This window comes from Ursus arctos, unplaced genomic scaffold, assembly GCF_023065955.2.
Source record: "Ursus arctos isolate Adak ecotype North America unplaced genomic scaffold, UrsArc2.0 scaffold_8, whole genome shotgun sequence".
NCBI classification, from domain to species: domain Eukaryota; kingdom Metazoa; phylum Chordata; class Mammalia; order Carnivora; family Ursidae; genus Ursus; species Ursus arctos.
The window spans coordinates 21,436,322-21,461,738 of record NW_026623100.1 but is presented as its reverse complement, the minus strand read 5'-3'; the positions used below and the strand labels follow the sequence as shown (position 1 = coordinate 21,461,738).

Genomic DNA, 25,417 nt, shown 5'->3' with positions numbered 1-25,417 from the left:
ACAGATTAGTTCTTAAGCTTTCAGAGAAGTTGGATAGACTTCTGGACTTAACAATTTTCAAGAAGCTTAATGAGAAAGTGTCAGGTGGAGCACTGCCTGAAAGTTACCCCTTTCCCTCATAATTTTTTTTCTTGAGATTTGAGGACTTGTTTTATTTACTTGTATACATCATACTGTAAGTAGCCACACATTTATTTTAAAATTCCAGTCCAAAATTACCTTGTGCCCTTTGGTTTACTTGCATTTTACCTCTTTTGAGTATGGTCTCATTAATTTAAATATTCCATTCTGGCCAAGTGTGTTTAAACCAGTACACATTGACCTTTTCATTTAGACAAACATTTATTTAAATCCATATACAAATACTTATGTTGTTTTCTTAAATTCACTTGAACCACCTCCAAAGTTGGAAAATAAGTTATAGCTTTTTAATGTCACTCAGCTAACTTTTTAAGTAGCTGGTCAAAGAGATGGCTGTTGCTATTTTTGATGATTGTTATTGGCCGTAAAGTAACCCTGTAGGGTTATAGAACTCTCGCCATTGGTTACTGAAAACTAGTTTCTGTCAGTTGCTGATATAAGCACACTAGATTTTGTCTGCTGTTTGTGTTTTGATGTAAAAGCACTTTAATAAAAATAAAAATTAGTATTTGAAGTTTTAAGCTGCTGAGCATACTTCTTGATGTGCTGTTAAGTGTGGTCATTGCTGCCTACTTTGTAAAGATTGAAAATCATTTGTCCTTTTCCCAGTTTTATTCCCTGTAGTTTACAATAGATTGCAACAGAGAATGAGCAAAACGAGGGCAAAGGAAAGAGTAGATTACAGAGTCTAGGTAGTTAATCCTTACAGTTCTGTCTTTATGAAAGAGGAAGATTAGTTATTGCATGTACACAGATAATCTTTAAAAGTATGAGCTATCTTAGAGATATTTATTAATTGGATTAGGTGCATTCTCAAATTACACCAACCTAATTTATCAAATGGCTCTTTCCCCCCTAGTTCTGTAGAAAATGTTCTCAAAACACTCGTGAAAAGCTGCCGACCGTAAGTAGCTTCTCGTTTTATAAAACCTCTTTTATTTCTGTGGGCTTTTCCCCATCCTTAGTATGCTTTGAAGAGGAAATGAAAGGTGTAAATCGTTTCTAACATTGTGATGTTAGTCACTGGGCACAACATATTTCCAACTCTTGAACTGAATTATTCAGATTTCATTTATAAATTTAGAAATTTTTAAGTGGCGTGGGTGTCAGTTACCTATTTTAAAGTAAGAATGCCATAATTTATGTGTAATTGTCTTTATTTGAAAGATTTTCCTGGAGTATCATTACTCAGATTCAAAAATATTCTCCAAAATGAGCGTTGTAGGGATTGTATTAAAATGTGAGTAATAAAAGAAGGTTTTCAGACATTTTCTTTAAGTATGTTCTCTTTCAGTAGAATATACAGAAATATTCCATATTCTGATGTTTAAAGATGAATATGGGTTGAATTTAGTTTTAATCAATTAAAATCCAATTCTATGGACTTGAGGTGTCTGTCTGGCTCAGTTGGTAGAGCATGGACTCTTGATTTTGAGGTCAGGAGTGTGAGCCCCATGTTGGGCATAGAACTTAATAAAATGAAATAAATAAAGACCCAGTTCTGTGGACTTGAACTATTATTAGGCTGTTCTAAGACTGCTTATCCTGCTGTGTATGGATGCAGTGAATTCTTTTGAATAGAAATCCCTATTTTATTATATTCTTATAAATGGTTATAAATGGTTTTATAAATCAGGTATTTGTTGCTGACCTACTATATTCTCAGTCTTGGGCACATGCATTTTAGGATATAGTTTCCCTTTTAAGATTGAGGCTTAAGATTTAACCTGAGTCGTAAGCCATCAATGAGCAGTGACCTCTTGGCCTGTGTTTCCTCACAGGAAACTTGATCATCCCTCGGGTACTTAGTGGTTTTTAGGTTTTTAGATAATTCATAGAACACCAAAGGCTAACAGTTGACTCTGAAAAATTAAGAAGGAGAATTGATGTATGAGATATTTAAAGGCAGAATATATTCTGTGTTTTTTGTTTTTTTTATTCTAATTGTGGCATAATGACCTGGCACCTAGATGCTTGATGAACTCAAAGAAGCAATTCTAGAAATGTAGTTTTATTCTTCACATTAATGAATGAAGTGTGATTCTAATTAATACAGATGGACAAAGATATGATAGTATTAATAATGTGACATGTAGGCCAAACCTACAAGTGCATTTGAAGAGGTTTCCTAACTTTTTTGGCCATGCCCAAATCCAAATTTCTCATATACTTTTTTTGTTATTTTAAACCCCCTTAATGGGTATTTGGTAATTATACATGGGTCCTCTTTTTCCATTTACTTTCGTGTATGGATGTACACTTCAGATTTTAATTTGGTGAATATTCTCTACTCCAGGGGCTTTCCTGCCCATTTCATAGACTTGAAGAATGTTAGCACCTATAGGACCAGACCATCTAGTCCAGTCCACTCTTGTATACAAGAGAGGTCTGTGGTACAGTCAATGGTTGGTCCAAACATGCCTGGGCTAAATGTTCTCTTTCTCATTTCACTGATTATCCATTTCTTATATAGACTGGATTCTCCGTGACTAGATATTTTTCCTCTAAGTCCTATAGAAAAGAAGAAAAATTTACCTTTAGGTGTGACAAGGTATTTATTTTAGAGTTGCAAAAATGTGTTTAAGTTAACTTGACATTTGTAGTGTATGTTGTACCTTATGAAATCATTCCCTACCTCCCCTTTTTTTATTGGTCGTTTGTTGATGTGTAGACCTTTTAGCTAATGATCAGTTAAATGAGTACCTTCTTTTTTATTAGATACTTCCCAGCAGATGCCACAGCTGAGATGCTAGAAGAATGGCGGCCTTTAATGTGCCCTTTTGATGTAACAATGCAAAAGGCCATCACTTATTTTGAAATATTTCTTCCTACCTCCCTTCCTCCAGAACTTCATCATAAAGGTTTTAAGTAAGTATATACATATCTTGACAAATTGTAGAATAGAGCAAGAAACGGAGAAATATAAGCCATCTAGTAAAGTAATAATAAGTAAACCAAAATTTACTAACTCAACCATTGTGTTGATTATACTTGAAGTGTGCGGAAGCTGAAACAGTTAAACGTAAGATTGTAAATGAGGAGAGAATAATGCTTGTATGTCAAGCCAAATATGATGAGGGCTTTACGGGGCATCTGGCTGGATCCGTTGGTGGAGCACATGATTCTTGATCTTGGGCTTGAGCCCCACGTTGGGTGTAGAGATTGCTAAAAGAAAAAGTAAAGTTAAGGGCTTTAATTTAAGAAATCAAGAGAGAAAGAATAAAAAATGCAAAAAGAAGTAGAAAATATCAGTAAATAGGCAGTGATAAGAAATGTTAAATTGTGTGGAGTTTAGGGAAAGGAAAAGTGTTTTCCTAAAAACTTGGTTTTATTCATCACTTATAATTTTTCTTAGGTCTTTTTTTATAAAATTTTTTTTCCTTTACTCATTCTAGTCTTTGCACTGTTTTTAAGAACTTTTTTCTAGATGACTCTAGGGAATAACAAATCCTAGAATGAAAAAATATTTAGGGGAGCCTGGGTGGCTCAGTCAGCTAAGCGTCTTGACTGTTGATTTCTGCTCAGGTCATGATCTCAGGGTGGTGAGATTGAGCCCTGGGTGTGGAGCCTGCTTAAGATTCTCTTCTTCTGCCGCTCCTCCCTCCCTCACTCTCTCTAAAAAAGAAAGAGAGAAAGAAGGAAAAGAAATATGTTTAGACTATGTTCTTTTTTTAAAAAGATTTTATTTGAGAGTGAGACGGCACCACGCGTGTGCACGAGGTAGGACAGGGGCAGAGGGAAAGGGAGAAGCAGACTCCCCACTGAGCAGGGAGCCCAACCCAGGGCTCGATCCCAGGACCTCCCAGGACCTCGGGATCATGACCTGAGCCAAAGGCAGATGTTTAACCAACTGAGCCACCCAGGCATCCCTTTGACTATGCTTTTATGAAAACAGAAAAAGATATGAAAAAACTAGAAAAAAATAGGTAGTATTGTGTTGTGGGTTCATGCTTACTCCCCAACTCCCCATATTGTCTATAGTGAGGTGTTAAATCAGAAATTTTGTATTTAGCTGTGTATTTATGAAATTTTAATTCTAATTCAGTAATTTAAAAAACTGCATTTCTTTGACATTTGTAAAGATTGGTGAATAGTATTCCAACATGTTCTTGCCCTTACATTCTCTTCTGTTTAATTTGAGATCATTTCTCCAATGATATTTTAATTGTGCCTAATACTATGTGGCTCATCTGTTTTGGGGAACATTTATTATAGTGCTAGTTAATTGCGTAATTACTAATTGGCTTATTAAAGGAAGGAATATAAGGGAGAGTTGCAAGAACCAGTAGTAATAGGAAAATACTGAAGGAGAAAGGGAGGAGACACTTGAAAACAGTATTAGGTAGGGGTGGACAATAATTATTTAATTATGAAGTAGAGGTGGGTTTTTTTTTTAATGATTTTTTAAATTTATTTGAGAGAGAGAGGGGGTACGTGTGTGCAAGTACGAGCAAGGGGGAGGGTCAGAGAATCCACAAGCAGACTCCCCACTGAGCATGGAGCCTGACGTTGGCCTCCATCCCAGGACCATGACCCGAGCAGAAACTAAGAGTTGGGCACTTAACCAACTGAGCCACCCAGGTGCCCCTAACAATGATGCAGAGGTTTGATGAGATGACTCTTTAGCATAAATATATTGCAAGGGGAATATGCAGACAGAAGTAGTCATTTGTCCCATTAAGTTTGTAACAGTCAGTATTATTTTTTCTAGGTTGTATAGTTATCAGTAAGAGTAATATTTTAAAAAATACAAAGGCTACCTGGCTTTGAACCACTTTCTATAAATCACTTGCTATTCATAACATTTTTCTTCTTCAGACTTTGGTTTGATGAATTAATTGGCCTTTGGGTTTCAGTGCAAAATCTCCCACAGTGGGAGGGGGTGAGTATCCTATTTTTTCCTTCTTTGCTATCAGATCGTTTGATAAGTAACGTTAATTCCTTAGAATTGGCTGTTAGCAATGTTGTAATTGTTTTTTTTTAATTCCGTTTGCTGTTTCTAACAGAAATAGCCACTTCTTTTGGTTTTATTGATATCTAGAAGCATATGCGTGTGTTGTGAAGTGCATGAAATGTAAGACTTGTTTGTTTCCTATTGTACCTTCATTAGTGTGTTGCTGGACACACAGGGATGTTTTCTCTATGCTTATTAGATTAAAATTTATTCTTCTGTTTGCATTGTGGATGATGCTTTGTCATTTCCCTTTTAATAAGCATTTCAACTGCATTTGATTTTAAATGGGTGACAGGAATCAGAACTTATATTTGGAGATTTTAAAAAAATGAGTCATAAACCATATATTAAGTTGTGCTAATGATGACAGCTGAGAACCAGAAATGGATGGAGGTGTGACTGTGACACTTAATAACAACAACAAGTGTATTTACTTAACCCTCTTTTTTTCTTCTTTTGTTTACTTTCAGCAACTTGTAAATCTCTTTGCTCGATTGGCTACAGATAATATAGGGTACATAGATTGGGATCCATATGTACCAAAGGTAATTAAGAACTTTTGAGCGTACAACATACAGTAGCACTGATAGCACTTTTTGTGTCTTTAAGAAGTGTGGTTTTGTATGCTAATTCCTAAAATATTTCTTGACCACTAGTAAAAATGTGCAGTTAACCAGGATAGATCATTTATTTTCAAAAACTAATTGGATCATACCAAGGTAATTATAAATGTGTGATTTTTGTCTTTCTTATGTAAGACATGAAATAGAAGTTTCAGAGTGAGTAATTTAGAAAGTACTAAGTATATTATTTAGGGTATCTTACATTCATACCTTCCAACAAATTTTGGGTCTTGTATTTGATTGCATTCTAGAGTGTTCTCTACTTTTTAGATCATATTTTCCTGGAGTAAATAAAGCTAGAGTGTCTCTAGGTACAGTGTTAACATTGCATCTTCCGTATTGTTTCATCTGCAGTAGGTTCAGAAGGGTTGACATGGGGCATCCAGGTGATTCTGATGCACACGCTGACAGTAGAGCAGGGCTGGGGAGCTGCCGCAGATAAATACTCTGTTTACCTTTGCTTGAACTGTCCAGGAGAAACTAAGGAGGAAAAGTGATTTTCTCCCGGCTCTGCTCAGCAGGGAGCATGCTTCGCCCTCTCCCTCTGCCTGCCGTTCCACCTGCTTGTGTTCTCTCTCTCTCTCCTCCTCTCTAATAAATAAGTAAAATCTTTAGGAAATAGATAAATAAAAATAAAATGTAGTTATTAAAAGACAGGTGAAAATGCAAATTCCTGGGAAAAAATCAAATCAATGATAGAATTTTGAGAGGGAAAGTAATCTAGAAGATAGGTATTTGCATTTTGTATATTCTTGGCATGAAATGAAAGCATACGAAAAGTAATTTTATTTGCATTTAGAGAGATAGGACTCTACTTATCCACATTTTGCCTTTTTATGTTTAACTATATCTCATTTGTTTATGGGTACGTGGATACAGCTGCTGCTTATCCACCCCTTTGTGACCTCAGTGTCATCTGAAAGAAAATAAATAGGGGCACCTGGCTGGCTCAGTCATTAGAGCATGCAGCTCTTGATATCAGGGTCTGAGTTCGAGCCCCATGTTGGGTGTAGATATTACTTAATAAACTTTAAAAAATGAAACAAAATAAATAAAAATTTTTTTAAAATAGATATTTCTCTGTAATTTTTATGGAAGCAGTGTATAAAGCTACCAAATAGTGTATAGTTTTGCTTAAAACCTGATCCAGTGAGAATACATTCAATAACAGTAATATATATAACACTTCAGCTCTTTACAGAGTTACTTGGTACTTACAAATATTTATTCTTAATTCTTTTCTTCTTTTTAAAGATATTTACGAGAATTCTGAGAAGCTTGAACCTCCCAGTGGGAAGCAGTCAAGTGTTAGTCCCAAGATTTTTAACAAATGCTTATGATATAGGACATGCTGTGATATGGATCACCGCCATGATGGTTTGTAACACAGTAGTTCATCTAAATTCTGTGTTAACCATACAAAAATTCTGTATAATCACATACGGCTATATTGGTATCTTAGTTGGTCATTTGGTTCTTGGATATTTTCTGATGTAGTAAGCTAATGTTTATCAGACCCAGAATGTAGAAAAACTCACCATTTCTCTAGCCGGTGGTTCTTAATAATGGAGTCAAAGTTTAGAGTTTTGAGAGATTCAGAATGTCTAATAGTCTCACAGGTCAAGAACCATACTCACAAATGAAAGGTCAAATTGATAATGATAAATGTGGAATTAGAACTCAGGATTTCACATATGTTTGGTACGAATGCATTTAGTGTGGAAGATTACAGTGAACACAAAGCTTACTAAATAAACGAAGTAATCTTGGTGAAGGTAGAAGTATGGAGGATTACTTTACTGACATCCCTGAAGGAAAGTAAAAATATATACACATGCTTGGATTTCAGTGTCATCTTGCAAATAAGAATATTAGAACAATTCTATAGTATAATTTTTCTGGATTATCATTTATATTGCTTCTACTGCTGTCTCTTTTTTAAATTGTTATCCTGTGTTTGATATTTTCTGCCAGGTTGTGTTGTTTGGTTGGTTGTTTCTGTGGAAAAGGCAGGATGGTTGTGAGATTTTACTCTTAAATTTTATTTTTAGTTTAAAAAAAAAGTTCATTCTCCCCATTTTTGCTGTTTCATTATTAAACAGGGATAATCACATTTTCTTTCTAATACTCCATAAGAGCAAAAACATTTGGATGTTTATTATCTTACATAAGCAATGAGTTGGAATTCATTTTTTTAGAAGTCACAAAATTATATCATGATTAGTATCAGCTTATTTTAGTTAATGTTGCTGTTCTTTCTCAGAGTTTTTCCCATTGACAGTTTTATTTTGTGTTAAGTATGAATATTGAATATAATAAATAAAAATACTAATTACTATGTTAAAATGTTGACATTTTTGTTGGTTTTTTCTATGGAATTATTACGATCTCTTTCGTAGTTGACGTCTTCTCAATTGGGAACATGTATGCGGATTTTATTTCAGCAGAAAGTCACGTTCTTAATATAACTCAGCAGTCTACCTTAGGTCTATGCTCTTTCTTGAAAGATCATCCTGAGAGATGGAAAGTTTTAAAACCAAATTTTAGTTCTTTATCTTCAGAGCTGTCGAACTTGATAAGATGGAATGCTAAATTTTTTCCTCATTTTTTTCCCCAGGTTGTATTATTGTTTGGTGTTACTTTTTTTTGGTAATAATTAAGAAAAAATATTTTTCTTTTGAGTCAAAATGTGGTCAAATGTAACGTTTAAATCATTTGAAACATTTAGGAGTAAAAATAAAATATTTGAATGCATTTATGTAAATCTCACTTCTTCATTTCCTGCAATGAGAAATTCACTTCTTGAATCCTTTAAGGAATGCTTTTTATGCCTCATGTTACCACTCTTGGTTATTTTAAGACAGTCTTCATGACAAAAGTTATTTCACTGCAGAAGAGTAAAATATCCTGATACCCTAAATTGGAAGATCTCTTTTCAGTTATCTAATTTGGTTTCAGTAAGTTGCTCTTATTTTTAATAGAGTGTTTTAAATGGAAGATTGTAGGAAGTTCACGGGGGAATTGTTTTTGACTCTTACGTAGAGGTAGAATTGGTTTTTGTTAGCAGAATGGATGTGCACCACGTTAGAGATGTATATGTAGGCTTGGGCCTATTGAGCCCTTCCATTTTCCAGTGTACTGTGGGTACTGATATTTTGTTCTTTTATTTGAATAGGGTGGACCAAGTAAGCTAGTGCAAAAACACTTGGCTGGTTTGTTTAACAGCATCACATCTTTTTACCATCCCTCAAATAATGGGCGCTGGCTGGTGAGTATGTTCGTTTTTTCATTGTAGGGTTTGGAAATTTTTAAAGATACGGTCACACGTATCTTTAAAAAGTGGTTACACGTTGCCTATTGTATATAACCTGTAATGCATTTTCTGTTCTTTGTATAAATTTGGCTATATATAGGTGATTAAGTTCAAATTAAGTTACTGTGTTCATAGAACATAAAAATAAATGAAGATAATACTGATCTGATAACTGGTGACAAAATGTCAAATTCTGGCAACAGAAAGGAGTGTCAGTTGTGGTTTTTGTTCCTTGTTTGTTTTGGGTTTTTTCCACCTTGCCTGGTTAAAATGATTTTTCATGTAATGGAAGATTCATCTGGTGCTAGAAATTAAAATTGACATTTGAAACACATTTTTATTATCAGTACTTCGATTGATAATAGCATTTTATTCTGTCTAGTTACAACGTGCAGGTCTTTGTAAGATTGTAAGAGCTGTTATTTTAAGAATCTTTATTTGGATGGTAGAAAGGAACCATAAATATCTGTGTGGGAAAAAGAACCTACCTTGGACTTTTTGCTTCTGTGTCCCCAGAACAAGTTAATGAAACTACTTCAGCGGCTGCCAAACAGTGTTGTTAGAAGATTGCATCGTGAAAGATACAAGAAGCCTTCTTGGTTAACTCCTGTGCCTGATAGCCATAAGCTTACTGATCAAGATGTTACAGACTTTGTACGATGCATTATTCAGCCTGTCCTCTTGGCTATGTTTAGCAAAACTGGTAGTTTAGAAGCAGCCCAGGCTCTGCAGAATCTTGCACTCATGAGACCTGAGTTAGTAATACCCCCTGTACTTGAAAGGTAAGTGTAGCTGTACGTCTTTGGTTGAAGCCTCAGCTGTGGCCGCAGCTGTTCTGGTTATCCCTTCCCTCTGCTCTTCTGTTCTGCTTGGTTTTCTTTTGTGGCTTCTGTTTTGCTTTCTCCCAAACTGTTCCTGTAGAAGAAGCAAGGCATTTTAACCTAATGATTGGTAACTTGATGAAGGTTTCCTGGAGAGCAAAGCAAATTGACAGGAAATGGATAGAATATTTTTGGATTATTGGCACATTTTTGCTCATAAATTAAGGAGCGCCTGGCGGGATCAGTTGGTGGAGCATGTGACTCTTGATCTTGGGGTTGTGAGTTTGAGCCCCATGTGGGGTGTAGAGATTACTTAAAAATAAGATCTTTACAAAAATTAATAAACTAATCTCTGGCTGCTTTTACCTCAAAGTCTGAGTGTCGCTAAGTATTGAGAAGTGATTTTGGATTTCTTTTATTTCGTAGAATCAGTGATACAGAAGAAAATTTGACTGTCTTTATTATTTTCATATATGTGTAATCTTATGTGTATTATTTCCACAGTGTAGATTTGATTGTATTCATTTTGTTTCATATGTTGAAATAGTCACAAAAATAGTTTTCCCTTTGCCTAGTTACTGTCACAATATAGGCCTCCTGTGCTTATATAATATTACTTAAGCTATCTGTTAATTCCTCTGCTGCCTGAACTTGAGCTTTATGATTTCTCTCTTAATGTCTTACTCAAAAATAGAAGAAGAATGTTTGTTTTTAGGGCCCAGAAGGGTCTAACAGTTTGAGTTCCATAAAACCAGACTTTTCCACAATCCTTAGTGACAGAATGCAGGTGACAGCCTATTTTCTGACTTGAAATAGGATAACAGGGCACATTTGCTTGGCGACAGATTTCCTGTTAAAGGTCTTGACCAACGTGGGGCTCCGTTATTTATAAATTTGAATTGCTTATGTTATCTTGCCCCGTCCTCTTTGCCATAAATATTCAAGTTAAGTTGTACCTCATTTTCCAAACCTCTCCCTTTCTGTGTGCACTTTGTGGGCACGGAAACTCTTCCAGCACAGATAACTTAATTGGGAAATGAAACGGGGAAGTTAGGCAGTTTCTACTGTCTCAGCCCCCACTGTTCTTTGCTCTTTGGCCTCCATGTGGTAGCAGAGGCTAGCAGCTCAGTGATAGGTACCTGGATGTTTCTTGTTGAGGAGAGACTTGCCTCTAAGGAGGGACTTCAGCTTCTTGCATAGTTAAAATTTTGAATTTTGGAGTGTTTTGGTATTTCTTGGCTTTCACTTTGTTTTGCCTTATTTTGATGTTTTCCAGCTGATGAATTACGAATAGTGAGATACATTTTTAGTAGAAGGAACAAAGCTTACAAATACAAGTAAATGATGAATCACTGAACTCTACCTCTGAAACTAATAATACGCTATATGTTAATTAATTGAATTTAAATTTAAATTAAGAAAATAAATACAAATAAAATTATCCAGCACATTTTTTTTTAGTTTTCAATTTTGGAACAAATTTAATAGTGTATTGAGTGATACATGCTTGGCCAAGAGAAATATTTTGAAGGTTTTTTTCTTTTATAAAAGCAAAAGTCCTCTGGGGCTCCAGGATGGCCCAGTTAAAATTAACTGAATTGGTTAAAAGTCCGATTCAGGTCATGATCTCAGGGTCGTGAGATCGGGCCCTGCCTTGGGCTTCATGCTTCGTGGGGAGCCTGCTTAAGATTTCCCCCCTCCCTTGCTCGCTCTCCCTCCCTGTCTCTTTCCTTCTCTCCCTCTCTCCCCCCTACCTCTCCTTTTGCCCCTCCCCTGTGCATGTGTCGCCCCTGTGCTTGCTCTCTCTCTCTTCTAAAAAGAAAAAAAAAAACGAAAGTCCTTTAAAAAGTAAAAATGTAGAAAATAAATTAGGTCCTGAGTTTTCTATCTCCTAAGGACAGCCTCTGTTAAAGAGCTGATTTGCTTTCTTCACCTTTTAAAGCATGGGCTTGGTTGGTTTTTTATTCTGATCATAAATGTTCTTTCTTTTCCACGTAAAATGAAATTTTCCTTAGTTTTTCTGCATAAGAGAAATTCAGAATGACTGTGTTTTAGATTTTTTCCCCCTATAGGAGAGATTCTTAAAAATGGAATTGCTGTGTGAAAGAATGAATGTTCTTGGCTTGTCTTTTACTTGCTGTTCAAATATTGTATTTATATTATTCTCCCTCGTTTATTCACTCTAGTTTCAGGAGTCTTCTCATGTGTTTCTAGAGCTAATTTCCAATTTTAAAATACCTGTCTTTTGAAAGGTGTAAAATAGGAGAAATTTCAGCATTGTAATAAAGATTGTTTTTCCGATAAAAGGGAAGAGTAGAGTAGTTGTTACTTGTTATTGCTGAATTCTAATAATTGCCGACCATTAGATTAGAATCAGTCATATTGGAATGTGGAAGTGAATTCATATGGCTGAAATAATGCATAATCTGCCAATTTATGTTCTTTCCACTGTGGAATTTGCATGGAGAAAGGTGGTGAGGTGGCAGGGGCTTTGGGAAACACGTATCTTTCCTTTATGTGTGTGACTCAGTTAACTTTGAGAGCAGATAATTCACGCAAAATATTCTGCTGGCTACCAACAGGCAGTTTATGAATTTGGTAGGTTTAATGTATTGTGTATGTTTATCTGTGGTGGAACTTTTTTTTTTTTAATTCTGTTTAAACTGTAGAACGTATCCTGCACTAGAGACTCTAACAGAACCTCACCAGCTCACAGCTACTTTAAGTTGTGTAATTGGAGTAGCCCGCAGTTTGGTATCAGGGGGCAGATGGTTTCCTGAAGGTCCAACACACATGCTACCTCTGTTGATGAGAGCATTGCCTGGGGTAGACCCCAATGACTTCAGTAAATGCATGGTAAGCATATTTATTATTCTGTTTTGTGTCTGCGTTCTAATTGTGTGAATAGACATCCTTTTTAAGTTTTGTTCAAATGCTCTTTTAGAACACAATTCAATGTAAAATTTGTTAGTGGTAAAGGGTTATATCCGTCGATGCCCGAGTTTAGATCTGTGGATCGTTAGTTGACCTATATGTCATCCTTTGTAAGTCACTTGCCATAACCTGGATACATTTAATGATCATAAGATATTTTCAAAGCTCATTATATACTTACTGTATTTCTTGACCAGAGACATTAAAAAATCTTAGCATATGGTCATTTGTACTTCCCTCTGTCTACACTGATGACAGGAGGCATGATAAAAGCTGGTGGGTGCAAAATGCCAGGTCCTGTTTTATCCACACATCTCCTGACTTAAAGCGTTGCTCACCTTTCCTCCTGCCCGATCCCACACTTTTGCTTTAGCATATTCTGTTTATCCTCAGTTAATGTTGCATCTTTAGGTGGGGGGCCAGTAACTTTTCATTGACAAAAAGTTGGAGAACGTTGTGCTTAAACCTAAGAAATAACTATGAAAATAAATTTAGTATAACTTCATTACTAAAGTAACAGCTGCTTAATTGTGAGGAACCTTAAAATGTTCAATTCTAAGTGAAAAATTTCCAGAAAGGTTATTGTGGGATTTCCCTCAAAATAATTTATTTGGGTACTTCATTGTAGCTTATGGGATGCTTGTATTTTTGAACCATAGTTATAGTTACTGTTAAATTTTCTGCATCTTCCCGCAGATCACATTCCAGTTTATAGCAACATTTTCCACTCTGGTGCCTTTAGTAGATTGTTCATCTGTACTCCAAGAAAGAAATGACCTCACAGAAGTAAGGATGCTTTCTGCTTGTAAAAGGATTGGTTAACTGAGTTATAACTCTTACTGTAAATGCATAGTAATATTTGATAGTTTAAATACTAGTCGTTTAAAATTACTCTTTTGCGACAAAAATGATGTAAATGGAGGACCAGGTCATTGGTAAGATAGTCTGGCAGAGCACCCACCAAAGGACGTAGGTCAAAAATAGGCTATTTTGTAAACAACTGATATCCAGAGGTGTATTTCAGTATTTTGTCACTTTTAATTTTTTGGTAAGTGGAGATAGTGGTGGGGGGTTTTTTTTGTTTGTTGGTTGGTTTGGTTTGGTTTTGGTTTTTCTGGGGTTTTTTTGAGTTTAGGAATAAATTTGTGGAGGGGCTTGACCTCCAATGAACAGAAATTTTCTTCATTACGGACTGGTTCTTTTGGAATTATTTTCTTTATTGTAAGCATGTTTCTACTTGACTATTGTCATTTGGATGTTCAAGTAGTAGGAGAGAACCCTGTATATATACCAGAAGCTTGAAAACTGTAGATGATAAAGATGGCTGTTTGACTTCTGTTTTGGGCCCTTGTAACATATGTTAATTACTTTTTACTTTGGTTCCTGTAGAGTAGTATATTGAGTTATTCTAAATTGATATGCGGTTATGGTGCTATTTCTCACCATACTCAGTATAATAATACAGTGTTAAATCTATTTTGTAGACCATAATTGAGTTTTAGTAGTTCCAAGAAAAATCAAGGACTATTTTTAATTTTTCTCCACATTGAAATGTCATAGGTGGAACGAGAACTTTGTTCAGCCACAGCTGAATTTGAGGATTTCGTCTTACAATTTATGGACAGGTGAGTTTGCACCCCAGACCTGCCCTTTATTAGACGTTCAGAGAGATAACTGGCCTGTCCCAACAACTTCATCTCTCTGCGTTGCAACCTGTACATAGCCACTATCTCTGGACTGAGCACCTGAAGTTAAAGAAGACAGTTGATAGCCATGCCCAAATTGAATAGCTATCATTTGAATAGGCATGATGGTGGAGACTTATGGAATCATCATCGAAAACATGAAACTAGCTTTTAGTTGCTAAACTTATACTTTCTTTGGATTATTTAGATGTTTTGGACTTATAGAAAGTAGCACATTGGAGCAAACAAGAGAAGAGACGGAAACTGAGAAAATGACTCACTTGGAGAGTTTGGTCGAATTAGGTCTGTCTTCTACGTTTAGTACAATCCTCACACAATGTTCCAAAGAAATATTTATGGTAAGAGTCGCGTTGCTGCAAAAAATTAAATCCCAGTCTTGTAGGGTTTTTTTGTGGGTGTTTTAAAAATTGAAGTTACTTAGGTATTATGCCATTTATCCTTTTTTTTCAACTAAACTTTGAGAAAGATAAACAGTGGATTCTCATTATATTCGCTAATTTCATATTTGCAAATTAATCAGCTTGCTAAAATTTATTTGTAATCCCCAAGTCAGTACTCACGGCACTCTTGTGCAGATGTATAAATGTGGCAAAAAATGTGAGTCACGTATGTTCCTGGCTGAGGTTTGAATAAGGTACCATGCTCTGCCTTCTTGTTTCAGCTCTGATACGCTCTTGTGTCTACCTCGTGCCAGGTTTTCCACATCGTATGCTTTTTGTTGGAGATTTTGCTGTTTAAAATGGCCCACAAGAGTAGTGCTGCAGTACTGTCTAGTGTTGCAAGCGTAAGAGAATTGTGATGTGCCTCCCAGAAAACAACATGTTTTAGATAAGCTTTATTCAGGCGTGAGTTATAGTGCTGTTGGCTGAGTTCAGTGTTAATGAATCAACAATATATATTAAATACACATAAAACAAAATAACAAAATATTATCAGTTTATGAAAACGTAAGCAGAGACTTGTAGTAACTTAATCTTGTATTTCCCCAAGGAAGAGTGATTCGGTATTTGCTAATTCAGTGCTCACAGCAACTTTAGAGAATATACTACATACAACAAGAATCAACTGTACTGTTTAATCAATTAAATACTGTTTGGGAGAAAAGTTTTGGAATTTGTTTATGCCATCACATAGTAGAAATTAAATCCTAACTATAAAAATCTGGCAAGCTATAATGAATGGGAATTGGTGTGTCCTCATAAGACACACTGTAAACATTCCCTTACTCAGTATTGGTTGCCACTTGTTTTATACAGTGTGGTCTTTAAGACCAGACTTTACTTTCATTTTTGTTTCTTCTCCCTTCATCTGAGATTATGACTCTTCAATATGTTTATCCTGTTTAAAAGTTAAACTGCTGGGGTGCCTGGGTGGCACAGCGGTTAAGCGTCTGCCTTCAGCTCAGGGTGTAATCCCGGCGTTACGGGATCGAGCCCCACATCAGGCTCCTCCGCTGGGAGCCTGCTTCTTCCTCTCCCACTCCCCCTGCTTGTGTTCCCTCTCTCGCTGGCTGTCTCTCTCTGTCGAATAAATAAATAAAATCTTTAAAAAAAAAAAGTTAAACTGCTTTACAGCTGCATGAAATATTTTCTGAGAGTATGTTAGTATAAAGAAATGAACGTAAACACTTGTTTAGCCAAAATCTTTTGAAAGGAGTTGTGGATTAAGGATCCTGAAAAATATAAACGTCTAGAGCTCTTTCTTTCATTTAGTAATTAAGTTGAAATTCTGGGGCATGATTGTAAAAATAGACTGCTTCAGGTCTTTTAGAATAGAGATAAATGTTTCTAGTTTGTAGCTGTCAAAATGACAAAGTCTAAATATTAGATAATCCAGAACCTTCCCTTTGTGATATTGGATAGTTGGCATTTGCTTCCAGCAGCTGTGGTTTTGTGTTTAATGTTTCCATAGCAAATAAAATCTTGTGCCTAAAACGCACATTAGGGTCTTGAGCAAAGATTGTTCGTAGATCTTGATATAACATTAATAAGCAGATCTTTATAAAATTCAGATGGTTAAGAATTTCCTGCTTGGTTATTTTTAGTTTTAGTCTGACTCTCGTTTTCTTTTATGTTTCATAAGATGTTTAAATTTCTTAAAAATGCTGATAAGACCTTTTCACTTCTTACATATCTTAACAGGTGGCCCTTCAGAAGGTTTTTAATTTTTCTGTTTCGCATATATTTGAAACAAGAGTAGCAGGCCGCATGGTGGCAGACATGTGCCGTGCTGCTGTAAAGGTGAGTTTGGGGTTTTTGGACTGATAAATTAATGAATCAATAGCCAACAGGTTTATATGGTTAATTATTTTATACATGCTTGTTATACTTTTAAAATACATCGTTCTTTCAGTAGCAGCTTATAACCCTTACTTGCCTCTGAAAATAGTGTCAGGGTATACTTTGTGACTGTTGAATATTCATGGCATTCCAAAAAACTTACTTATACAAATATGTTTTCAGTGCTGCCCAGAGGAGTCCTTGAAGTTATTTGTTCCTCACTGCTGCAGTGTTATAACTCAGCTTACAATGAGTAAGTCATAAGGTTCTTATTCTGTATTTATACTTTTAGGTAAAAAAATATTTTCTTTGTTTCTAGAACTCTGTTGATGAAAATAGGTTCTATAAGCTACGGAATATTTTAATTTTGTAGTTTGGGGCAGGGATTGCTCGAATTAAGGTATCATCCAGGTGACAGTGAAGAAATTTTGCCTTATTAAGTTAATAGTTTCATACATGCAAGCACCATGTAGAGGTTGCCATAAAACAGTACCAGTCAATTTGTGAGATGTGGAGAGGCAGGCATCCTGATTTGATGTGTTTATTTTCTTGAAAATTGAATTTTCACCTCCCCTGGAGCAAGTTTAGCTTCATGAAAAAGGAGTAAGACCTTTTCTCAGCATTTAGAGATACTGAAGACAAATACTAAAAATGATGCGTTTAGTTGGATGCATCGTTCTTTTTCCGTGATACTGTTTTGCCATTTGTAGACGATGATGTATTAAATGAAGAAGAGCTGGATAAGGAGTTGCTGTGGAGTCTTCAACTTTTGTCTGAGGTATTGTAAGTCTTTGTAAGAAAGAAATATTACTGTGAAAATGATGGCTTGGTTTTAGAATTTATTTATTTTTTTTTTTAAAGATTTTATTTATTTATTCAACAGAGATAGAGACAGCCAGCGAGAGAGAGAACACAAGCAGGGGGAGTGGGAGAGGAAGAAGCAGGCTCATAGCGGAAGAGCCTGATGTGGGGCTCGATCCCGGATCTCTGGGATCACGCCCTGAGCCGAAGGCAGGCGCTTAACTGCTATGCCACCCAGGCGCCCCTAGAATTTATTTTTTTTAACTGACTTTAAAAAATATGAAAAGTCTCTTTTTTTTAAAGATTTTTATTTATTATTTTATTTGAGAGTGAGCATAGGAGAGCGCAAGGAGGGGGAGGGGCAGAGGGAGAAGCAGGGAGCCTGACGTGGTCACTTCCAAGACCCCGGGATCATGACCTGAACTGAAGGCACCCGTTTAACCAACTGAGCCACCCAGGTGTCCCATGTTTGCTTGTTTGTTTTTTTGTTTTTGTTTTGTTTTTGTTTTTGTTTTGAGTGGAGCGTGGAGCCCAGTGAAGGGCTTGAACTCACAACCCTGAGATCAGGACCTTAGCTGAGATCAAGAGTTCAGACCTTTAACCAACTGAGCCACCCAGGCACCCCAAAGATCTATTTATTTATTTAAGTAATCTCTACACCCAGTGTGGGGCTTGAACTCATGACCCCAGGATTAGGAGTCGCATGCTCTACTGACTGAGCCAACCAGGTCCCCTGATACTGAAGAGTCTCAAGTTTTAGATTTTCTTAATACAACTACAGAAAGCCAGATAATGGCTTTTTCTTGCAAGGGGGTCTGATAATTGTTGATGGCTTCACGTGCAGTGGTGTACTTTTTACTGATTAATTCTGATATCAGTAACTCATTAATTGAAAATTTTATCAGATTTCGCAATTCCTTTCTCTCTCTCTCTCTCCATTCTAAATTTGGCTATCATTCAGACTTCATTTTCCTTTATGGGTTGGTTCACCAACAAACAGAGAGTTCCAATTTAGTTTTATCTCTTTGAAGAGAGAGATTCTTTGAAAAGGATGGTACTATGGCACATGAGGGTCTGAATTCAGAGAATGTGTTTTGATCTTTAAAAAGAATTGTAAGAATATACTTAAAACGACAATTCTAAAATGAATTAAAGTCATTTTAAGAAACATTTTAGGCTACTTGAGTAGCTAAACATTGTCCACTACGTTAATTATTGATTCTTAATCTTTTCACCAAAATGTCTTCAACTGTTTTCTTCCTCTTTTAGATTACTCGAGTGGATGGGAAGAAGTTGCTTCTTTATAGGGAGCAGCTTGTAAAGATTCTCCAAAGAACCCTGCATCTAACCTGTAAGCAGGGTTACACTCTGTCTTGTAACCTTTTGCATCACCTCCTCCGTTCTACTACACTCATCTACCCGACAGAGTACTGCAGTGTGCCGGGGGGCTTTGACAAACCTCCTTCTGAATACTTTCCGATCAAGGCAAGCGTTTTCAATAATTAAGAATTCAAGTACATATTGAGTTATTTTTCTAAGGATCCAGAGTGGGGGGTTTTTGTGTTGTGTATGAAGTTGTCACTTCTTTATTTTTAAAGTAGATTATTAAAATTATTGGAATGTTTTAAACTTGTAAAGTGTAACATAGCACAGAAGCAGCCTAGTTTTTTTCTTTTCTGTTTGTATATGAAGTGGGTTGGTATGCTCTGCGTAACTTGTATATTCCAAATGATTTTATTGGGAAGCTCAAGTAGCTTTACATAAGGTTACTGTTACTCTTATAGTAAACTTGTATTTGAGTGGCTCTTCAGGGAAACCTTTTTCTGGACTGAGAATGAAGGGGTAATGAGTTTTTAATGCCTGTTTTTTAGAGAGAGAGGGAGACAGGGTGGGGAGGGGCAGAGAGAGAATCTTAAGCTGGCTCTATGCCCTTTGTGAGCCAGACATGGGACTTGATCTCACAGCCCTGAGAGAGCACAACCAACTGAGCCACCCAGGCGCCCCTTCCTGGAAGACCTTTTTAAGTTACATGTACATGTTTTTGTTTGTTTGTTTGTTTGTGTTTGTTTTTGTTTTTTCCATTTCTCAACTTGCTGAATAAATGCTATTCTTTTCTAGGACTGGGGTAAACCAGGGGACTTGTGGAATCTGGGCATCCAGTGGCATGTTCCTTCTTCAGAAGAAGTGGCTTTTGCCTTCTATCTTTTGGACTCTTTTCTTCAGCCTGAGCTCATCAAACTCCAGCAGTATAGTGATGGAGAACTTGAAATGTCTAGGTTAGTTTTCTTTCAAAAACATTTAGTGTTGTGTGGTAGCAGACTGAGAAAAATCTTTTTGTGTCTTTTGCTTTCTCTATGGCATATCCGATGTATCATTTTCAGTGTGTGTTTATATCTGCCATATATATAATTAGAAAACCATTTAATAATGTAGCATTGTATAACAAATTTTGTCGTGATATTTAAACCTTTTAAATAGAAAAACTCATTTTTTTTTCCTAGTCTGCTTTTGTGACTTTTGCTTAGCAGTTTCACTTGTGCATCTTTTGGGAAGTATCCGGAAATGCTTGTTTTTCTAGATTCAGATTAGGTTTTGGGGGGGGTTGTTTGTTTTTGTAATTCATATTATTGAATTAATGTTACTTAGTGAACTATCTCTATGAGATTTTTTTTTCTTTCCTAGGAGGCTTTAACAAAAAATAGTTAACGATCATTAGACTTTTACAGATCTCCGGAAGTTCCTAAAATAATAGTAAGAAAATTACTATGTGTGAAATACCAGGAAATTTTAATAAGCAAATTCAGTAGGAATGGTTTGGAGGAGGAAAGAAGTACAACTGATGGTGTCTGAACTGCTTTTTGGAGTAAATGTTTAGCTAGTCCATTTTCAAAAGATGGAGTATGCTGGAAGAGCTTCAGTGATACTGTTTTCCTTTTTTGTTAGTGGTAGCGATCTTTGAGTACATAGGTGATTATGTTCAGAATTGATTCCCAAAGGGCAATCAGTTGCTGTTATTTCTGATTATTTAGAGCCTGTTTAATCGTAAGTAGGTGTGTATTGTATTACCAGTATATTTATTACCTTGTATGTTTCAGTGGGTAAACTGAAGATATTTGCCATTTCTTGGCCTTAGTTTTGTATATCCCCACTTAAGGCTCTTGTACTTCACCCTAGACTCTCCAAGGCCTTTTGTTAGACAGGGATTTGGAGTTTTCTAAAATATGAAAATGCCTGTATCTTTTCCAGAGATGATGTTCTACAGAGTCTGACTATAGTGCACAACTGTTTAATTGGCTCAGGAAACCTCCTACCTCCATTGAAAGGAGAGCCGGTTACTAACTTGTAAGTAAAAATAACTACTTACATATTTTGCTGTTTTGCCATTTGGCATGTATTTTAAGTCTTAGTCGCATAATGAGTCACTGGTTTTGTTATTGGTGTTGTTTCTGTATCACTTTAACCTTTTTGTCATTGTTAGGCCAAAAATACCTGAGGCAGAATTGAGGTCTGTAAACTTCATGGCTTTAATCAGATTTTCACGTGGTACCAGGCTAGGATAATTTTGAATGTTAATCAGTTTAAAAATATCAATACTAAGTTCATCCTTTAGTTTCTAAGTTAAGATAAATGCGCTTTTTTAAAAAAAAGAAAAAGAAAAATCAGTGTTCATTAGGGATTTTATAGGAAAAATCTCCATGTTTTTTACATAAAAATTTGTTGACCGTTACTTTGAGCTTTTAAGTTGTACTAAGTTGCTTTTATGAATTTAAGTGCTTTTCAAACTATTAACAATTTTGAATGAATGCCTTGATTTATCTGTTGTTAATGCAGTCATTTAAGTTGAAAAAAAATTGAGCTTGAATGAAATCAGCAATATGTAACTTGAGTGAGCTCAGTTATTTAGTAGTGAGATGCTAGTTTCAGGCCTAGTTTCAGTGTACTGCCATAGATCGTTTTCTCTCAACATCATCATCTCATTGCTGAGCAAGTTCATGAAAATCTCATAAAAACGAGTAAGTAACCCCTGCCTCCTCAAAAAACACAAAGGGAAGAATTGTTTGTTGATTTGCAACAAAAATCTTAAAAACTTCAAGGAGTGGTTTTAAAATGTGGCTTTCTTGTCTTTCCCATATTTTGTATAATCATTGTTTGGAGTCATGCTTTCTCATGATTCCCACTTCACTCTAAAAACTGTTTCTAGGCATTGAACTTTAGATCGCTCATTAGATTTGAGAGGGAGAAGTAGGGTCATCTCAGGTAAGGAAATCTGTTTTAAGTTTGTCTAGGAATTTGCTGAGTTCTTCGCAAGCACTTTTGGTTTTCATCAGTATTATAGTTTGATTTAGGGGCAGTTTTACCAAAATTGATCTTCGTTAAGAGAGGTTGATTTTAAACATTATTTAAAAATGAGAGACTTACAGAAATGGTTTTGATTTTCCTGGTGATCTTAACAGTGTATATAATATAGTAAGAATTAAACTCTTATGGCATACTGAAAACCTACTTCATACATAACAGATTTATAACATTCAGTAAATTTAGTTCTGCCTGAACATGTTGACTGAGAAATGGTAACTTAATCCAATAAGAGCCAAAGCATGTATCTTCTGTATATATGATTAGAAGATTTTTAGTTTTGAGTGATCCTTAGGACTCCATGCTGAAGGGTCCACTCAGGAGGGTGAGAGGTTTCTGTTGCGGTTCATATCAGTATGAACATATTTACGTCATGTGCACTACACTAGTGAGTTAAGCAAGGTCTTTATCACTTTGAAGTAAAAGTGCATCAGGACACAAGTTCCTTACATTTGGTTATAATAAAACCATTAGGTTTGTAAATAATGAAATGCATTGTTAATAAGGAAAAGAATACTGTGTTATAAACATTTTATGAATGCCATGGAATAAAAATAGGTAGACTGTTTGCCTATATTGTTAGACATAAGCTTTAAAATTGATCCTGAGTATCCTTCGTAGGTTTTTCCCAGAAAAGTCGAGAAGGAAATCTAATTTAGACTGCGGAAGGTTTTGTGTTTCAGAATTTTCACGTTGAGAGTGAAAATTTAATATAATAAGACATAATGAAGTAATAATACAGAATTACATTTACTATAAATATATAATGTTCATATATTTTAAAAACTTTTTTTAAAGTATGAAATTTTTCTGGTATATTTAATAATACATAATAAAATACAGAACGAAAACTTCAGTTGTTTTAATCATCGAATGATACACATTTTTAGGACTCTTCTTATATAGTTACATCTAGGCAGGGATAATGATTATAGAAAGTAGAATCAAAGATTAATGAGCAGCCCTTTGCCTTTGAATCACCAAAGAGGCGATTTATAAAGTCTTTCCTGGACTTTTAAATAATTCTTACCAGAATCCTTTCCTTTAAAACCAATTTCTAACTGATATCTCCTTCATCTGAAATCTTAACTTATTTTTACATTTCTTTGTATAACATTTCAATTTTTTTTGCAGATAGCAAATTAGTTCTTACTAAAGTATCATAAAATAAAGTTAGCTTTTTAAATTTTAGAAATGCCTATTCTAATATAGGTCTATAATAGTTAAAATTTCTAAAGGTAATTGATTTGAAAAAGCTAATCGGGTGCCTGGCTGACTTAGAGGAGCATGTGACTCTTGATCCTCGGAATCATGAGTTCGAGCCCCATGCGGGTATAGAGATTACTTAAATAAATAAAACTTGAAAAAAAGAAAAAACTAATCAAATAATTTTAACTGACGGTGCCATTGTTCTGTGATAATAAATCATACATCCTAGTGTGAAGAAAGAATATGTGTAGCATAATTCTGGAAGATTATTAGCAGCAGGTCTCCATAAGAAACAGAGTAAAATATACCAGGTGGGAGAGAAAAGGAGGCATGTAATTGTGACAAGTTCATTAGTTAGTGTAATAATGCCTAAGGTGCCTGAGGAAGTCACTCTTTTTAATAACAATTTGGCTGTGGTATTGTGGGACATTATGTATTTTCTGAAATACCAGACCAGTTTGTGGAAGCACGTAGCAACTCAGTTTTCTTTAAAATTAGTCTTAAATTTTTCTTACGTATAAATCTCAATTAGGTAAAAACACTCTAGCTGCTTAATTTTTTTGGTCAGATCTTTCATTATTAACTTTGCCTTGCACATGTATTAATAGTATTTGTCTTCTGGAAAATTACAATAATGAGAAACTGGAAACTTGGTTCAGTTCTGAGTTTTCCTATTAAAAAAATCTAATTTAGTTCCTAATAGAATATATGGCATAGTCTTAGAATCCCATTGTTCAGATAAATGACTACTAAATGTGCAAACCAGTTTTCTGTGCATTGTATTAGAGACTGACAAAATATAAAAACTTTGGTGAGTTGAACGTCTTAAGTAGAAAGTAAATGATGTACCTCATGGTATCTTCATTGTACTTTTTTGGCCTTTGGCAATGGAGGGTTACTAAATATCTTGTTGTATATATAATAAATTTTACTGTCTCAAAGGATGGGTAAAATAGGGTCCCTTGAGGGTAATTAAGTGTAAATTTCTGTAGTACAATTTGAATTTTTGGCAGTTTGGTCAGATACCAAGGTTGCTGAATTAATCTTAAAATGGAACTTCTCTATTTTGCTGTTGGAACCTTTAGTTAATGATTTAATAGAAATATGTGTGGTATAGTTTATACTCCTAGTTCTACCTTTATAGATGTGGAAGTTGGATTATGTCTTTGCAGGGTCATACAGGATTGGACACTTGCCTTTAATCCTGAAATCGTCATTAATTTCTCCTTTTGCAGTCCACTCTTTATAATCTTTTAGGTCTAACCAGCTATCACAGGATGCAAAAAACTAACATCTGTAAAAACAGGGTTACTCAAGGTAGAGGAGTCATCATTTTTCATCTCCGATATTTCTTCTTTACTTTGTGCCCCATTCCTCTTGATAGATCTGTTAAGCCATTCTTAGGTAAATCATTCTTAGGATCTCAGCTTATACTAACTTCTCAGGCAAAGAAAACTTCATAGTTAAGGTCTAAGAGTTGAGACCATTTCATTAATATGTGAAAGGATGTGTTGTTCTGCGATGAGGGGCAGGGCTAGCTAACCTCTCTTGGCACCTCCAGGAAACTACCCAGCTCTGCTGGGGGAGCTGCACACAGAAAAGGAAACAGTTACTACTCCACGGTGAGTAACCCTGTTTTCTCCTTATTTCACCTTCTGACTGTTTTCATTGATTTTTTTAAAAGCTTGTGTGTCAGACATGGAAATAGTTCTTATGCTCAGAGTTAATTTTAAACCTAGCAACCTTTTGTTCACATGGTAGAGTAAGAGCCAGCTTTTCATTTGTGTTTATAGCTATTATTGATGCCTAGGATTGAATTGGATAACAGAACACAGAAATAGGCCAATTTTTTCTTGTGAAACACTTGTAACCTTGAATGGAAAACAAAATCTGTTAGTATTAGTGGCTTGGTTTTATACCTTTTATGTTTGCTGTCTCCGGGTGGGGGGGTTATTGGGAAGAGTAGGCTGTTCTTCCAGCTGTAGACAAGAAGTATTGTTTGCATTTGTTTCATGACAGTTCACATAGCCTTCGTTTGCATATTGGATTTGCATTGTATATTTCGTTTTTATGTTATTAGTCATTTCTTCCTTTTTCATCATCCTTTCTCTCCCACCAGTGATTATTTTCATAGTTCTGCTCTAATCAAATCTGGAGAAGATTGCCATCTAGTGGTACAAATAGCATTAGCTGTCAAAAACTTGTAGGTTTTGGGGGGTTTTTTTTGTTTTGTTTTGTTTTGTTTTTTTTGGTGGTACAAATTTTGAACACCTTTTGCTA

General features: G+C 35.4%; 1 protein-coding gene across 2 annotated transcripts in view; it reads left to right on the top strand.

Annotated features, from left to right (window-relative positions):
• PSME4 (proteasome activator subunit 4) overlaps window positions 1–25,417 on the top strand; it is a 103,848-nt gene that overhangs the window by 36,293 nt on the left and 42,138 nt on the right. For both annotated transcript variants that reach the window (XM_026486074.4, XM_044378086.3), the window contains 17 exons: window positions 1,001–1,045; window positions 2,860–3,009; window positions 4,960–5,023; window positions 5,566–5,640; window positions 6,973–7,095; window positions 8,894–8,986; window positions 9,548–9,813; window positions 12,522–12,708; window positions 13,483–13,572; window positions 14,347–14,411; window positions 14,680–14,830; window positions 16,634–16,732; window positions 16,955–17,024; window positions 17,482–17,549; window positions 18,842–19,057; window positions 19,691–19,848; window positions 20,819–20,914. In XM_026486074.4, coding sequence (XP_026341859.1) covers window positions 1,001–1,045; window positions 2,860–3,009; window positions 4,960–5,023; window positions 5,566–5,640; window positions 6,973–7,095; window positions 8,894–8,986; window positions 9,548–9,813; window positions 12,522–12,708; window positions 13,483–13,572; window positions 14,347–14,411; window positions 14,680–14,830; window positions 16,634–16,732; window positions 16,955–17,024; window positions 17,482–17,549; window positions 18,842–19,057; window positions 19,691–19,848; window positions 20,819–20,914 — 2,016 coding nt within the window. The remainder of the gene's footprint in view (window positions 1–1,000; window positions 1,046–2,859; window positions 3,010–4,959; window positions 5,024–5,565; window positions 5,641–6,972; window positions 7,096–8,893; window positions 8,987–9,547; window positions 9,814–12,521; window positions 12,709–13,482; window positions 13,573–14,346; window positions 14,412–14,679; window positions 14,831–16,633; window positions 16,733–16,954; window positions 17,025–17,481; window positions 17,550–18,841; window positions 19,058–19,690; window positions 19,849–20,818; window positions 20,915–25,417) is intronic.